Genomic DNA, 18,362 nt, shown 5'->3' on the forward strand with positions numbered 1-18,362 from the left:
AATCCATTACTACTTTGCTTTTAATTAAGGAAAATGCATAATAAACTACAGAAAACATATCATGTATCTTTATCAGTGTAGTGGGTAACACCTCTGCCTTCTACGCTGTGACTGGGGTTCAATCCCCCACCTGGATAAGCTCCCTACACTATACCAATAAGAGTCCTTGGGCAAGACTCCCAACACCACCTTCGCCTTCCTGTGTAAAATGACCAAATTGTAAGTCGCTCTGGATAAAGCTTTCTAGAGGCGGAGCCTAGGCAGCGCCCAATCAGAATGAAACAAAAGAACATTTGCTAACATTCCTGTATATCATATAAACCAAATCAGTTACTATTCCGCTAACTTAGTAAATGTTTGTTTAAAAAAATACATAATAAACTACAGAATACATATTATTTATCTGCAAAAGATGGACGGTAGTGAGTTAGCTAGCTGTACTCAAAGCCTAGGCAATATCCAATCAAAATGAAACGAGAGACTGGCTGCTAACATTCTTCTGACATATCACACTCTAAAATAAAAATTAGAAACCAAATGAATCACTACTGTGTTATTTCAATACGCCTTTCGTTCTGCTTTTTACATTTGGTTAAAGAATCTACAGCACTGGGTGAAAGTTTTAGGCGTCTAAGCGAATGTTTAACCAGTTTCCCTCAGCAGTGAGTTTATCACAATATACATTAGAATAAAGTCGTATTCATAATTAAAATAAACAGAAAAACAATAAACAGGAACAAGAATTTCTCGGCTCCATATTTTTCCTGGAAACCTTCACAGCCGCCACAGAGACTCGTTAATATCATCAATGACATCATGAGCTCAATTTACTGAGCACTGATTGGTCAAACCAGGAGCTGCTTTATAACTACATATAATACTGGACTTCCTCGAGGAGGAGAGGCTTGGAGACGGGTAAACACACACACTAACATCCAGAACATCACTGTTTATTATAAATCATTATTAATTAATATTCCATAAATTTTGTTTATTGAAATATTAACACTTTTCTCAGCAAATAAACACAAACTACACAAATAAATAGACTGTGAAAATGTGTCTAAGACTTTCACACAGGACTGTATAAGGATATAAGCAAAAACAACTAATGTAGCTAAGCTGTAGTTAACTATAGTCATTTATCTTCACTGCTGGTTATTCATGATCGTTTGTAGGATATTCGTCAAATATACACTTGCATAAGAGTTTCTAAGGATGCTAGTCGAACAGCCTAGTGTGAGGTAAAGTTGAGACTGAAAATCTTTAGCTAACTTGTTCAAACATACTGCACTTGGCACTAGAGTGATCTACCCTGCAGCGTCCAACAGACGTATATGATTGGAGCTGCCTAAGGTTTGATAGCTAGCACACACTACCATCCTACAGCTAATTCCTAAAATGTGAAACCAGAGGAAAGTAAGTACGAGCGGTAAGTAAGGAAACCAGTAAGAGCAGCTTTTAAAGAGTAAGAGCGGCGGAATTCCGAAGAAATCTACTGGAAAATTCCTTAATTTGCTTATAATACAGTGAAAATTAACCAAGGCATAATTAGCCGGATAGAAATGTTTTAAATAGTTTGGTAAAGTGATTCGGCTGTTCTGATGAACCTTCTCTTTACTTTAAAACCCGGATTTAGACGTAATTTAGTTTGAAAGAATAAGTGCTTCTGTGAAACTGCACAAGGAGAAGTTTCCACAGCTAAAGCCAAGCTATTAGACAGTCGGTCAGCTCTCCTCACCACAAACACAACCGAACTCTGTCGCTAATTAAGACCAAGCCCGAGGCTCCTTGTGATGGAACAGGCCTGGGGCCAGTTGGACCTCCACCAAAAAACGCAGCACTCATCCCTCTCGCTACTTCCCGAGACGAGCTGAGCTGTGGTGGTGGGGGGTCCCCACTCTCCCATAATGCAGCGCTTCACTCACCTACTCTGAAGTTGGGGGCAGTGAGGGTGTCGGTGGCACGTCCGTTTTCACTGATGATGGTAGTGGTGTTGCCCTTCTCGCAGGTGTTCTGGCAGCGGCCGCCGGTGCAGGTCACCTTGCAGATGGTGGGAGTGAAGACCACCTTGATCCGGCCAGTGTGGTTACCCGCTGACCGGCACCACAGCAGGGACAGGAGGAGAGGGAGGAGAGAGTAAGTCAACATGGCTTTCAAACACAACTCACAGCCGCGCAATCTCTTTCTTTCTCGCGCTCTCGCTCACACACACGGAGCCTGACGAAACAGCAGAAGCGCAGCAGTGGGTGGGTAGTGGTGAAGGAGGAGGGTAGGAGAAAAAAAAAGTTTTTGGTCGTCTAGTGCTCCTGCCGCTGTCTCTCTCTCACTCCTGTCTGCGTGTCTCTCCTTTCTTACTCACTCTAAGCTTCTCAAGGGGAGGAAAAATGAGGGGAGAGAACACTAGAAAATGAGACAAAGAGAGAGAGAGTAATAAAAAAGTAAAGGAGAGAAAGAGAACAGTCAGCAAACAGAAGTCTGGGATGTTCTCCAGTTTGTCAGGCAGAAGTCAGAGTTGCCCAAGCATGTGTGAGTGTGTTTGTTTTTCTGGCTTTGTCCTGACATTGTAGGAACAATAGAGAAAAACTGAGGTTAAAGTTTACGCTTAGACTGTATATACAACTATATGTGTGTGTGTGTGTGTGTGTGTGTGTGTGTGTGTGTGTGTGTGTGCGCATTACACCTACAGGAGCTTTTATGACACCCCACTCTAAATCCATAAGCATTAACATGGAGTTGTTTCCCACTTTGCCGCTATAACAGCTTCCACTCTTCTAGAAAGGCTTTCTATGAGTTTTGACTCTGTTTATGGGAATTTTTGCCCATTCATCCAGAAGAGCATTAGTGAGGTCAGACACTGATGTTGGACGAGAGGGCCTGGCTCTCAATCTCCACTCTAGTTCATTAGAGAGGTGTTGGATGGGGTTGAGTTCAGCACTCTGTGAGGGCCAGTCAAGTTCTTCCACACCAAACTCACCCAGCGTGGCCTTTATGGACCTCGCTTTGTGCACCGGAGCTCAGTCAGGCTGGAACAGCAAAGGTTCTTCCCCAAGCTGTTCCCACAAGTTGGAAGCATACAATTGTCCAAAATGTCTCGGTGCTGAAGCAGTAAGATTTCCATTAAACTAAGGGCTCTAGGCCAACCCCTGAAAAACAACCCCATATCATTATCCCTCCTCCACCAAACTTCACAGCTGGCACAGTGCAGTCAGGCAGGTAACGTTTTCCTGGCATTCACCAAACCCAGTCCATTAGACTGCCAGATAGAGATGCATGATTGTATAGAAATACATTTCCACAGCTCCAGAGTCCAGTGGCAGCGTTCTTTAGGTCCCCCACCAACACCCAACACTCCCAATACAATACAAATGGAACTATTATTATAACATACAGGCACCTACATACATATAATGCACATGGGACATATTATATATTGGTATGAGACATATTCATGACCTCACATCCTGACCTGGTATAAAAAACAAATCTGAGTGTGTGTGTGTGTGTGTGTGTGTGTGTGTGTGTGTGTGTGTGTGTGTGTGTGTGTGTGTGTGTGTGTGTGTGTGTGTGTGCGCGCGCACACATGGTGAGTAATGCTGTACCGCCAGGCTTTCTGCCCACACAGACAAACACCCTGAATGCCAACCTCACCCTAAACAGCCTTCTCTTTCACTCCACCTCCAACTCTCTTATTCCAGCTTCTCCCACCCTCCACACACACACACACACACACACACACACACACACATTTTGTGTTGCATGTTTGTCTGTTTGCATCTTTTACACATTCTCCTCCTCTTTCTGGTTTGATGATGTCACTACTGCCCCACAAAAACAAGCAAAGGGGAAAAACTCACCTACTCCTCTCCTTCCTTCATTTAGATTCACAGAGCAAGCTGATCCAGGACCAAATTCCTATCGGACATGTCAATAGCGCTAAATGTGAGGCAAGCAAGGTGAGATATACTATTTCCTAATCCATTCTAGGGATGGACTGATTTCACACACTTCAGTGAACGTGAATCTATCCCGATCATCAAGAGTTTGTGAGTTTGATTCCCAGAAATGGGATGACTGGGAGTCCAAGACAGCATAGGTGGGCTTGCTCTCTCCGGGTGGGAAGGATAAAGTTCAGTAGCTTCAGCTGTTTAATGTTGCCATTACATTTGCACTACTAGCTTACAGAATGGCCAACACTGGTCAGCATGTCGCTGTTGCCGGAACAACACCTTGTATCTCCAACATGGTAACTTTACAGGAGAAGGAAAAACCTTCTTTACCTTTAATGTAAGTCAATGGAACCAGACGTCTTTACCAAGTCATTCTGGGCCGTTTCTTTTGGTCCATTCATCGTGAAATTTACACACGATATAAAGGCCAACATTCGTTTTCATATGATGTCAAAGACTGAAAAGGGTAAAACTTGTCCAGTCTCGCTATAAAAGCTACTAAAGAACGTCTTTGAGGGCAGAGCATGGAGGGCTCAATCTATTTCCCTCTTTTTTCCCCCTCCTCGCTTCTGTTTCTTGTTCTTTTTCTCTCTCAGAGCCACAAGTGTATCCACCTGCAGCTTCTCTGGCCTGAGTTGGCCCGTCTCTCAGCAGGGATAAACACTGTCTGCCTCCCTCTGTCTCCTTTTCTCTGTCTGTATCCTCCCTCATTCTCCTTCTCTCTTACTCTCATAACAGTGGCCTCTCTCCTTCTGCACTCTTCCTCTACTCACGCTCTCTCGCTCTCTCTCTCTCTGCACTTTTTCTTACTGCCATCATATACAGCACAATGCACTGTAATTACCTATTTGTGGTAAATAGATATTTGCTGGGAATAATGTATTTGTGCACTATGCTTTTATATGTAATTATCTATGGATAGTAATTTAGTCATTCACTCTTTCCCTCACTCACCATCTCTCTCTTTTACTCACTCGCTCATTCCGTCAAGTCTTTACTCACTCCCTCCTTCACTCTTTCATTTCCCCATTCATTCACTCATTCACTCTGTCATGTCTTCAATCACTCAATGTTTCACTCCTTCATTTACCCACTCTTTCACTCTCTCCTGCACTCTTTTCTTAACTCACTCGCTCATTCCGTCAAGTCTTTACTTGCTCCCTCCACTCTTTCATTTACCTATTCCTTCACTCTCTCCATCACTCCCTCCTTCACTCATTTATTTACTTACTCACTCACTCCCTTCTTAATTCTCTCTCCTTCACTTGCTCCTTCCCTCTCACACTCTCCTTTACTTACCCATTCTTTCACTCTCTCCCTCAGTCCCTTCTTCACTCATTCACACCATCATTTCCTCATTCACACCCTCCTCCTGTCTTCATCGACTCCCTCCCTCCCTCTTTCATTTACCCATTCTTTCACTTTCTCCCCTTGCTCCCTCCTTCACTTACTCACTCCATCACTTCTCTTCCTCCCTTGCTCCCTCACTCCCTCATTCCTTCATTCTCTCTCCCATCCTCCCCAACTCACTCCGTCCCCAACTCCCTTCCAAATTCATTCACTTCATCATTTGCTCACTCATTCCTTCACACTCACCGTTCCATCCTCCTTCACTCACTCCCTCAATCCATCACTCTCATTCTCTCCTTTACTCAATCACACCATTCTTCTATTACTTACTCTTTCACACAACCTTTCTTTGTCAACTCACTCCCTAATTCATGCCCTCCCTCTTTACCTCAGTCCTTCACTTATTAACTCCTTCCTTCAATCTCACCTGACATTCCTTCCCTCCCACCCTTCAATCCTTCACTCTCACCCTTCCTCCCTTCTTCCCTCACTTCCACCTCTCATTCCCCCCTCTCTCTCTCTTTCTCTCAGCATGAATTGAGTGTGTTGGTGTAAGGCAGTGATTGTGCCCATATGGACAGAAGCCAGTAGAGACCTGAGCAGACATAACACAGACATCAAATCAGCCTTCACACGCAGCCAGACGCACAGGGAGCACCTCGATTCAGAGCGATCAGCCCAGCTGTTTATGCATTAATGCGCACGTCTGGATCCTTGTATGACGAGAGCGTCTGAGGATATACGCAGCCCAGAGTCACCCTCCAGGGAGAAACAGACAGACGAATGGTTTTCCCATATGTACTTTGTACACACACACACACTACATGCGTGCATGCTCCACCACGAGTTGCTGAAAGGCAGTGTGTCGCTTGGGACCTGGCAGGACGGCAGGACCCCGACGGGTTTAGGAACCCACAAATTCTACTGGCAAAACTCCGGCAGCAACTCAAAAACCACAGATACATACATAACCGTAGACAGACACATCTAGAAAAAGAGCCTTTCTGAGATTCTGGAAGCAACACCAGCAGATATAAGCACACCAAAGAGAACCCTAATCCTAGTGGTCACCAACCTAACAGTAATGCATCTGAACCAGCCAATCAAGGAGCTCTGAAGAAGTTAATTGCTGGAGCAAAGTGTGGCAGACTGGTTGGAACTAGACTCTGGAAGGTCGATCACCAGGACCGGACCAGGGTTGATGACCACTGTCCTAGGCCAAACCTCCTGGATGGCTGGTGTCCACCGTAGTTTGGATGATTTCACTACTCAAATACTCCCACTGAACCTGGCAATTAATAAATGAGTTGAATGAGCGTTTTGTTTTGGAGATATGAAAAACTCATCTCCAAATTAGTTGCTTTACAAGAGAAAGAAAAAACATTCTCAACTTGTAATGAAAGCCCCCCCCCAAGTACTTTTGGACTATTTCTGTTGGTTCTTTCGTAAGGAAATTTGGGTTTTTGGGGGGATTTTGTCCCAATTTTTTTCTCTAATTTAGTCATACTCCACCCCCAGGTCAGGACTCTCCCAATCACACCACCCCCACCAAGCTTCATGCATCTGTTTGCCTTCACCCTCCTAATGTCGAGTCATGTGAAGCCAGCCACCGCATGTTTTCGCACTGCTGCTAATGCAACATCATCAGATGCTGAACATGCTTGGAGAACACTAACTGTCACAGATGACTGTGCTGGCTCACATCATGTTGATTGACAGGGGAAGAAGGAGGGTCATCCTAACCACCCAGGCAGAGAGAAGCCAATCGTGCTGTCTTGAACTCCCGGCCATGGATGAATCATCACCAGGGATTGAACTCGTGATTTCCAGATGATAAACCCAATGCTTAGATGGTTGAACCACTTGGAAGCTCATTGGGAATTTGAACCGGCTTTCCAAGACTGGAGCTGTGAACCCCTGCCTTACGTAATATATACACCCACCGGCCACTTTATTAGGTACACCGGTTCAATTGCTTGTTAACACAAATAGCTAATCAGCCAATCACACGGCCACAACTCACTGCATTTACGCATGTAGAGGTGGTCAAGACGACTTGCTGAAGTGCAGATCGAGCATCAGAACGGGGAAGAAAGGGGATTTAAGGGGCTTTGAACGTGGCGTGGTTGTTGGTGCCAGACGGGCTGGTCTGAGTATTTCAGAAACTGCTGATCTGCTGGGATTTTCACACACAACCATCTCTAGGGTTCACAGAGAATGGTCCGAAAAAGAGGAAATATCCAGTGAGCGGTCAGTCGTGTGGATGAAAACGCCTTGTTGATGTGAGAGGTCAGAGGAGAACGGGCAGACTGGTTCCAGATGATAGAAAGGCAACAGGAACTCAAATCGCCAACCAAAATCTCCAAGGAACGTTTCCAACACCTTGTTGAAAGTGTGGCATGAAGAATTAAGGCAGTTCTGAAGGAAAAAGGGGGTCCAGCCTTTTACTAGCACCTAATAAAGTGGCCAGTGAGTGTACATATACAGTATATCATCACTGTAATGTCTCCAAAACTCACTGACCCGATTCCTGGAGATCTACTTTCCTGCAGAGTTTAATCCCAACCTGCTTCAAAAATGCTGCCTTGCGCTGACGTAAGGCTAAGACATCTGATCCAGCCAATCAAGAACTTCTAAAGAAACTGGAGCAGGTGTGGCATATTGTGGTTGGAGCTAGATTCCACAAGAAGGTAGATCTCCAGGACCAGGGTTGGAGACGATAATGGACAGCGCACACAGGTGACCTACAGATAAGTCATTGAGCAGCAAACTAGCAAAGGCAGCAAAGTGGAAAACCCCAGTTCCTCTTGAAAGCTGTAACAAGAATCTATGAGCTTCAGCCTATTACAGCTACTGAGGAGAGCTTTACTGTACAGCAGTTTCTCACTAAGCACTGTCCTCTTTGCATATGTATGAGTAAACCTATGGACACACACTTTCTCTTATCCCCCCTTCATCACAAACTCATACACACTCTCTATACATCGGTCTACTTTCTAGTACTCTCTCACTCTCTTCTTCTCTCCCCACCTCCCTCCCTCTCTCTCTCTCCCTGCCTTGATGTATAATTGTCTTCGGAAAATGAGGCTAATAACTCATTTTAGGCTGCGCTTGGCAGAAGGCGTCGTTTAAAGTCTTTCTGCTCTTTTAGTTCGAGCTGCTACTGAAACAGTCCAACTGCAGGCAAACTCAAAGCCATCCTTGCAGCACTACAACAGCTGTGAGGAACTGGCTGTGTGTGTGTGTGTGTGTGTGTGTGTGTGTGTGTGTGTGTGTGGTGCCTATCTATCTATCTATCTATCTATCTATCTATCTATCTATCTATCTATCTATCTGCTTTACTGTCTATCTATCTATCTATCTATCTATCTGCTTTACTGTCTATCTATCTATCTATCTATCTATCTATCTATCTATCTATCTATCTATCTGCTTTACTGTCTATCTATCTATCTATCTATCTATCTATCTATCTATCTATCTATCTATCTGCTTTACTGTCTATCTATCTATCTATCTATCTATCTATCTATCTATCTATCTATCTATCTATCTGCTTTACTGTCTATCTATCTATCTATCTATCTATCTATCTATCTATCTATCTATCTATCTATCTATCTGCTTTACTGTCTATCTATCTATCTATCTATCTATCTATCTATCTATCTATCTATCTATCTATCTGCTTTACTATCTATCTATCTATCTATCTATCTATCTGCTTTACTGTCTATCTATCTATCTATCTATCTATCTATCTATCTATCTATCTATCTATCTGCTTTACTGTCTATCTATCTATCTATCTGCTTTACTGTCTATCTATCTATCTATCTATCTATCTATCTATCTATCTACCTGCTTTACTATCTATCTATCTATCTATCTATCTATCTATCTATCTATCTATCTGCTTTACTGTCTATCTATCTATCTATCTATCTATCTATCTATCTGCTTTACTGTCTATCTATCTATCTATCTGCTTTACTGTCTATCTATCTATCTATCTATCTGCTTTACTGTCTATCTATCTATCTATCTATCTGCTTTACTGTCTATCTATCTATCTATCTGCTTTACTGTCTATCTATCTATCTGTCTGTCTATCTATCTATCTATCTATCTATCTATCTATCTATCTATCTATCTATCTATCTATCTATCTGCTTTACTGTCTATCTATCTATCTATCTATCTATCTATCTGCTTTACTGTCTATCTATCTATCTATCTATCTGCTTTACTGTCTATCTATCTATCTATCTGCTTTACTGTCTATCTATCTATCTATCTGCTTTACTGTCTATCTATCTATCTATCTATCTATCTATCTATCTATCTGCTTTACTGTCTATCTATCTATCTATCTATCTGCTTTACTGTCTATCTATCTATCTATCTGCTTTACTGTCTATCTATCTATCTATCTGCTTTACTGTCTATCTATCTATCTATCTGCTTTACTGTCTATCTATCTATCTGTCTATCTATCTATCTATCTATCTATCTATCTATCTATCTATCTATCTGCTTTACTGTCTATCTATCTATCTATCTATCTACCTGCTTTACTGTCTATCTATCTATCTATCTATCTATCTATCTATCTATCTATCTATCTATCTGCTTTACTGTCTATCTATCTATCTATCTATCTATCTATCTATCTGCTTTACTGTCTATCTATCTATCTATCTATCTATCTGCTTTACTGTCTATCTATCTATCTATCTATCTATCTGCTTTACTGTCTATCTATCTATCTATCTGCTTTACTGTCTATCTATCTATCTATCTGCTTTACTGTCTATCTATCTATCTATCTATCTATCTATCTATCTATCTATCTATCTATCTATCTATCTATCTATCTGCTTTACTGTCTATCTATCTATCTATCTGCTTTACTGTCTATCTATCTATCTATCTATCTATCTATCTATCTATCTGCTTTACTGTCTATCTATCTATCTATCTATCTATCTATCTATCTATCTATCTATCTATCTATCTATCTATCTGCTTTACTGTCTATCTATCTATCTATCTGCTTTACTGTCTATCTATCTATCTATCTATCTATCTATCTATCTGCTTTACTGTCTATCTATCTATCTATCTATCTCTATCTATCTATCTATCTGCTTTACTGTCTATCTATCTATCTATCTATCTATCTATCTATCTATCTATCTATCTATCTCTATCTATCTATCTATCTGCTTTACTGTCTATCTATCTATCTATCTATCTATCTATCTATCTATCTATCTGCTTTACTGTCTATCTATCTATCTATCTATCTATCTATCTATCTATCTGCTTTACTGTCTATCTATCTATCTATCTATCTATCTATCTATCTATCTATCTGATGTGTGTGGTAGTAGTGCTGAATAAAAGCGTGGAACTGCATCCAGATATTACAAAATGATGACTTCATTTTTGGTCCTTACACTTTACTGTTTCTAGGTTTTCACCAGCAGCAGCCACTCATGATTTAACCGATCATAACTGGCTGTGTCCCAGTAAAGGCAGGGATGCTGACATACCTCTTAAATCATGTTTAATGTTGTTGGCTATTTTGTTCTACATACATTACTGATAAAGCTGGGATTTCCCTTCTACTTTCCAGTGGGGATTTTAGAGAGTAACACAAAAGTAAGTCATGAAACCCTCTTTTAAAGAAATGGCAAGTAAAGAATTCCCATTACAGTTTTATTGGATAGCTTTTTTTTCCTGAGTAACTCTGTCGGCCACTAATAAGATGGGGTACAATGTAGGGGTCTCTAGTGGCTGGTTAGTGTACCCCTGATTCAATCCATGATTAGCTAATAGGTTAAATCCATTGATTTAGAACACTGTAAATGATACTGACCAGTGAGGGGGTGATGTCCGACGGTCAGCGGAATGCTACGCTCTGGCGTCTGTCCAACTCCATGCACCTGCGTGTGCGTGTGGTAATACTTTGGCTTGATCACAAACTTTTGGCTTTTACTTTGGTGCATCGTCATGGAGACGGGAGGTTGTACGCTACAGGAGACAAAAAAAACAAACAACAAATCATCACTCTCTTTCATCTTGTCTTCCAACCCAGTCTGTCTCTCCTTTTCATGTAAAGTGGGCAGAAGCCCGTCCTCTATAAGGAGATGCATATTCATTTGCTCACGTTTATATTCACACCTTCTTCCTTTTGATTAATTGCTGCCCTGAGGCTTCATGGAAAACACACAGGTGTGAACACATTAACATGGGAATGCAGGATGCATGCACAAGGAAAAGAACTCAGCGGGGAAAACTGGTTGGTTTTCCCAGCACATGATGTATCCACATAGGCGGGGACCCTCATGTGTACCCTCGTGTAGACAAAACATGAGGGAAATATCGAGATCAAAATAAAGAGAGGAAGCTCAAGCGCTTCATTTCCCTGAACATGAACCCCTTTTTTCGCTCTGAACTGTGTCATTTCCCATCAAACCCACCAGGGTTTCTGTGGAAGTGCCACATAGTCTATTTGAAGGTCCCTCACAATTGGGCAACATCATTTTTTAATCAACAGGCAACAAAGACTCTCGGCCGAAGGTTCGAAGGTTTGGGCTAAATAAACGCATGAACATGACATACATAGGTCGGTGTGGGCCCTAAGACATGCACTGACTATTCGATTCCTCAAATATGCAGAAGACAACTGACGAAGACCTACATCAACATTTATAAACATTTATTCCAATGAGCTTCACTCATAAAATTTAGCTTTCACTCTTCAACTAGTCATAAAAGTGTTAAAAAATCAAGAATGAAAACTTTTGATAAGCAAATTAGCTTCTCTCTAATGGTATACGTTCTCATATTTAAGAACCAAGAGACGCCTGAACTCTGTACTCCACCAGATGGCAGTGAAGTAGGGGCGCTATTGTGATAAATAATGTCACAATATGATTTTCTGAGTAACACTAAACTCTTGCATAACTAATCACAAAAAAATAGTCCTTTTTAACTGGATTTACTGTAGCACAGAATGAAAACCATCATAAGCATTGAGATGCACATCATGTATCATGAAAATGTATTGCAATATTCCTTGTGTACAATGAAGAGTTTGTGTTTTAATTTTTAGGTCAGAGCTTCCGGGGCCGGGTTTCGATTCCTCGGCCGGGTGCGTGGAGTTTGCATGTTCTCCCCGTGTCTGCGTGGGTTTCCTCCCACGGTCCAAAGACAGGCAGCACCAAGATAGCACAGTTATACCACGTAGGAAGGACTGCAGAAAAGTTCTGATAAGCACCAAGCTGTGGAGCTACAAGCCAGTGCTCTTTAGTCGTATTTGGTGCCGCACAGTGTAAAACATTGAATACAAGTAATTGGATTCATCGCTTTTCATAGTATTTTTAAAATGTGGCATTATTTTGTCTGTTCAAACTTATCAGATGTCAGAAAACAAATGACACATCAGTTTAATAAATATCGGACTCACTGTCTTCACAAATTTCTGCATTGTAACCACCACGTCTCCTACCACCCAAGAAAAATCCCTACAAAATACTGCCGCCAAATTTGAGAATTGCTGCTATAAAATCGAAACACTGTAGTCCATAATTTCAACATCATTTAGTGAACTTACTACGTTTGGCCTCGGCTAACTAACTCATCACAGATATGTTGCACATTTCAAGCCATATGTCACCTATTATAGATTATTTTGGTTTGCACTTAATATAGTATAATAACAGTGAGAAGTATTTAAGTAAGTGGTGTTGGACTCTGTGAGAAAAGAAAAAAAATGATGTGATTTATTATTATTTCAACCTCAGATTCCATGGCCTTTGATCATTTTCACATGTTCTGAAGAGCATGTAAAATAACCCACTTTCAGTGCGTTCACTCTGTTTACCCCCCACACATTTATATTACACATGTGGGCTGAACCTGTGGGGAATACAAGTGTGGCTGCTGACTGGCTACAGCTGCTAAAGGAGAACCCTACACTGGCCATTTGCAATATTTTAAACATCGGGTGGTTTTACATAAATTGTTTTGGCTGCACTGATTCATTTTAAAAACTAATAATGCGGTGGGTCCACCAGACCAATGAGTAACAAAAACATGAACAAGGGTTCATTATTTTTCAATATTTTTTCAAATGTCCATATCAAATTTGACTGCAGTGCCAATCCCTAGTTGCCTTTATGAAATACTCACCCTGTTACTCACATCTCTAAACCATGCAGGGGGTGAAGTAGCCTCAAACCAATCTTAATGTAGTAGTGGAGCATCATAGTATTGCACAAATAATATATATATATACTTTTACCACAGTGGTCCAGTCAAAATGTCAGTCCCCTTCGGTAACAAACCCTCAGCATGGGTAATAAAGTGTTCTAAAGGTCATTTTGGCAATCAACAGCTGTCCACATCCATAAATTTGTGCTTTGTTTTCTTTCAAATTCCACGGAGTAGATACAGGAGATCCCACGGCTTCTTCATCAAACTTTAAGACAAAATACCAGCTCAGGACAAACCAGAGTGGAGACGTATTAGCATAAAAATGCCGTGCACAAGTTAGGAGTTTAGTTTGAGCTTTTATTGTTCATGCGCTTTCAAACAATGCCAGTGGTTTCCTTTGAAAATGTCTGAATAGTATATACGTCTATGAGAACATGCCAGTAAGAAAAATACACCACGCCACTAGACCATGCTATGCTTGTGGTACACTGTTATGAAAAGAAAGGTTTAGAAGAAAGTCTAGAACGAACACAGGCGAACGTAAATATACCATTGGGTAAAGTCAAAACCATTGCAATCAAAACCACTGCTTTCCTTCCTCTGTGCAGATGTGGCTTACTGATGGCTTAACTTCTCGAGCAGTTAGCGAGCAGATCACACTATGATACGAGTCGATATTACAAGTTCACATACATAATGCGACGCTCTGAAGCTCACAGGGCTGTAAATGTACACAGATGCAAATGTAGCATGGCCTTGTAACCAAACAAGGGTAGTTTCTTCAATGGTGGTCTGAACAAGTTAGTGGCGCTCTGAGAGTGGTAGCTTCACGTAGGTACTTAAAATTTCACTCACTGGCCATTTTGAGGTCCATCTATCTAATAGGTCCACTACATAGCTGTACAATTACAGACTGCAGCCTCCAGCCCTTTCGTCATTGGTCAGATTTGGACCACAGAGCCGCTTTTGATGTGTGAGCAGTGGACTACTCTGGAAACAACAGTGACCATGGCATGGTCATGGTTTGGTGAGCCAGCAACCAGAAGGTTGTGGGTTCAAATCCCATTGACAGGCAGTGCGTGTGGCACCGGTATGAGTATATCAGACACAGTGATGTTGCTGGGGTTCTTAGACACATCATCATCACTATGTCTAGAGTGGTCCACCTGCCCAAAATATCCAGTCAAGAGAGGCGCTATGGTCAGAAAGCAAAAACTGATGAAGGTTTAGAGGATGGCTAACTGAGTCCGGGGTTTTTGGCCCACATGCTTTAGGTTTAGGTTGGTGGCTCACTTCTACAGCAATATTGGGTGCTAAGTGTGTTGCTAAAGGGCACTACCAGGAATACCCTATCAGTTCTGGGATTTGAACCCACGTTCTTGCAGTTGTTGGTTCATCACTCCTCAGTCTGGGAGCAGCAATTTCACTGGAAGTCAGGGGTTAAGGGCCTTAGAATTAGGAATGCCCAGTCAGTCCTGGGATTTGAACGCACAACCTTCTGGTCAGTGGCCTACCTTCTCCTACCACTAGGTAACCAACCACCCCACAGTCTAAGAGTATAATGTCACCAGCACAGCAAGGCTAGGGCAGCTGAGTGTGTTGCGCAGAACGCAACCAGGAATACCTAGTCAGTTCTGGGACTTGAAACCACAGCCTTCTGGCTGCTGGCTCACGTCTCCTACCACCCCACAGTTTAGGAGCAGCACAGCGTCACCAGCAGAGCAGTGCTAAGGCAGTGGAAAGGCTGAATGTGTTGCCCAAGGGCACAACCAGGAATACCCAGTCAGTTCTGGGACTTGAACCCACATTCTTCCAGTTGCTGGCTCACTTTCTCCTACCACTAGGCAATCATCCATCCCACAGTCTAAGAGCAGAACAATGTCACAGGCACAGCACAGCAGGGCTGGGGAAGCTGAGTGTGTTGCCCAAAAACACAGCCACGAATACCCAGTCAGTTCTGGGACTTGAACCCACATTCTTGGGGTAGGGAGCATCACAGCATCACTAACAGAGCCGCAACACCAAGGGCAGTGGGGGGAATTAGGTGTCTTGTCCAAGGGTACATCAACTGATGAGCTACAGTCTCTCTATGTATTCTAGCAAGGTGGAGCTACAAGGTAGAGGTTTTTAGTGAATGCCCTATAATTATCAAATTCTGGTAGAGGCAAACTAGTAATCTGCAACCAGCTAGTGACAGCAGATAATTGCACAATTGATTTCAGCCCATATTTCCCTTGCCACTGTATTGCGCCTTTAAGACAATACACTTTCTGCCACAACCCAGGCCTATTTGAAACACACTTGCTCACAGTGGCTGGGAGGCATGCTCAGCAATCACCCAGTCTCCGGTTACGCATTTGTGTGTAATGGGCTGTAATTATCAGCCATTAGGCGCTGAAATTCTTTAACAGCCTAACGATCAAGAGACAAAAACACAGTTCGTAAGGAAAGCATGTGCGACACTTCATTTACCCTTTATAAGGCTATTTAGATAATGGGGAGGTCGCTGGTGGGGACGGTCATGTGAAGAATTCAATAAAGCCGTGGAGGACAGTATCTGCATAACAAGGGCTGATAATCGTTGCACGTTCAGCCGGGGCAGAGCGCAGAGCACAGAGGGCAGAAGGAATTTGCACAATAGGGGTAAAAAGGTTCGAAAAAGAAGGTGGCAGAGGTGCAAACAGTGGTCCGACTGCAAAATCGTAATAACCGCTCGCAATGGAGTCGAAAGAAAAAACAAAAAGTAAAACAGTAAACGGAGAAACCATTTCACAATCTCTCCATCTCCCCATCTCTGCCTGTCTCGCTTTCCAAATGCCTGCGGGTGATCTAATTTCTCCACTGTTCCTGTCTGATGTAATGTACTTAAACAAAAGAAGCCAGCGGCCATCTCTCTCTCTCTCTCCCTCTCTCCAGAGACGTAAACAGTGCTGAATGCCAGCAGTCTGCAGTATCTCTCTCTGTGCCAGGCGCAGGCAGTGCCAGCCCAGACTGGCATCAAACAGCCTAACAACTCATAGCAGTGCCGGCACAGAACTTTTTAAAGTTATCGATGTTGAAAGATGAAGGAGACACGCGTATACAGACACCGTCTCCACGTCTCAGTCTCAGCAGGCTCCATCAGCGCAGGCTTCTGTTACTGCTATTTTTTCAGTAAAGTGAGTGCAAACACATGCAGGCTGGAGACGGAGGTCTAACGTAATTTGTGCAGGGTAAGTGTTTAATTGCTCCCGGCAGAGTGCAGCTGTCCACCCAGACAGACCAATATAGGACTGAGCTACTGCACACAGTGTATTCCAGTCTTTGCCAGAGTGTAGCTAAAAGTTGCTCTAACAGTTTCTAACTTCAAGCACATGCAGTAAATGTAAATTCTTAAGCCGGGGTGTTCGGGGGCCGTGGGCAGACGTTCACCAGAGCCAGAGTCAGAGTCAGAGTCAGAGCCAGAGGCTGCACTTCGTTTCCTTCCTGTTAAGTATACATTATTTGTTTTTTGCATCAGGACAAATACAGAAAACATGCTTAATGGAAAAGGCTTCAAAACTAAATGCATGTTTTTCAGTACTGAGTGTGTCCACCCTTTGTCTTTATTGCAGCTTTCACTCTTTACCTGAGACTTGCTTGCAGTTTTTCAAAGAAATCTGCAGGGATGTTTTCCGACACCTCCAAAGTTCAGGCTTAGAAGTTGGTTGCACTTTCTGCTCCTCACTATCCATGTGAACCCACACCTACTTAAACTGAGATGCCCAGTTTCAGTGTTTTTCATCTGTTCCCTTTCCTCAGAAACGGCTTCTTCACAGCTACACATCCGCTGGGAGACCTGTCGTGACCTGAAGTAAGAGCGGAGCCTGATTTTCTCCGATCTCTAGCAATGTGGTCAGGTCCCGTTTTCTCAATAAACTTCAAATGAATTCATTTAAATTAATAGTTTTTTTTGGAATCTCCTATTTCCTCATCTTTAATATCATTATTTTACATCTTATTGGCTTAGAAATATCACCTGATCAATGAATAGCCTATATTCATTCAGGGTCATTCTGACTTGAAATTAAAGGACAAAGCAAAGACGAAGAAAGAAGAATATGTAAAATCTAAAGGATTCCTCAACACCTCATGAACAACACTTCACTTAACAACTTCTACAAATGCACTGACTCCAACTCTTTCCTTCTCAATGAAGTCATTATGTTAGCACTAGGGATGGACTGATATATTAGTTGGCTGATAATATCAGTCAATAACAGCAACGCCTGGTGCTACTGGTATTGGCTGATGATATGTTGGTATCTAGCACCTCTTTTTTCATTGTGGGACTGCTGAAAATCGAGCTCACCACCTCCTGTAGATAGGACAAAACCTTAGACCACTGTCTGTAACGTCAGTAACAGCAACTCCTGGCGCTATTGGCATTGGCAGACATCATATCAATTACTAGCACCTATTTTTTGGTCACGGCACTGCAGAGAATTGAACTCACTACCTCCTGTAGACAGGATAAAGCCTTAGACAACTGTCTATGACAAACTCATATTATGCTTATGTTTAACCCTTTAAATCACGAGGGCCCACCTACAGGCCCAAAGTTTTACTGTATACTTCAATAACCTAAGAATACTAAAGAATACGCCTTAGTATGTCGGAAGTCTGGGATGGAATCTAAACACAAAACAGAACATGGTAGCTACTGAATGTATGAAATGCATCCAAATCTATCCTTCAGCATGAGAGTAACCACATTTGCAGTCTATAATATATTATTTGGACTTTCTGTTGTTTAACCTCTTATTCTCCAGGGTATATTTTGGTTTGCCCACCTGAATTTCTGAGACCAAATCGTAA

The 18,362-nt window shown here is 42.2% G+C and overlaps 1 protein-coding gene and 1 long non-coding RNA gene across 5 annotated transcripts in view; one reads left to right on the top strand and one right to left on the bottom strand.

The window, feature by feature from the left end:
- The window catches only part of ltbp1 (latent transforming growth factor beta binding protein 1), a 208,150-nt gene that overhangs the window by 137,625 nt on the left and 52,163 nt on the right, over positions 1 to 18,362 (bottom strand). For all 4 annotated transcript variants that reach the window (XM_037542090.1, XM_037542089.1, XM_037542091.1 and 1 more), the window contains exons 4-5: positions 11,185 to 11,339; positions 1,929 to 2,096 (exon numbers count right to left, since the gene is read on the bottom strand). In XM_037542090.1, coding sequence (XP_037397987.1) covers positions 1,929 to 2,096; positions 11,185 to 11,339 — 323 coding nt within the window. The remainder of the gene's footprint in view (positions 1 to 1,928; positions 2,097 to 11,184; positions 11,340 to 18,362) is intronic.
- On the top strand, positions 2,017 to 17,444 carry LOC119264165. The gene is made up of 3 exons (XR_005130828.1): positions 2,017 to 2,139; positions 3,883 to 3,956; positions 17,307 to 17,444. It is a non-coding gene; the product is annotated as an uncharacterized LOC119264165 (long non-coding RNA).

Source organism: Pygocentrus nattereri, chromosome 10 (genome assembly GCF_015220715.1).
Source record: "Pygocentrus nattereri isolate fPygNat1 chromosome 10, fPygNat1.pri, whole genome shotgun sequence".
Taxonomy (NCBI): domain Eukaryota; kingdom Metazoa; phylum Chordata; class Actinopteri; order Characiformes; family Serrasalmidae; genus Pygocentrus; species Pygocentrus nattereri.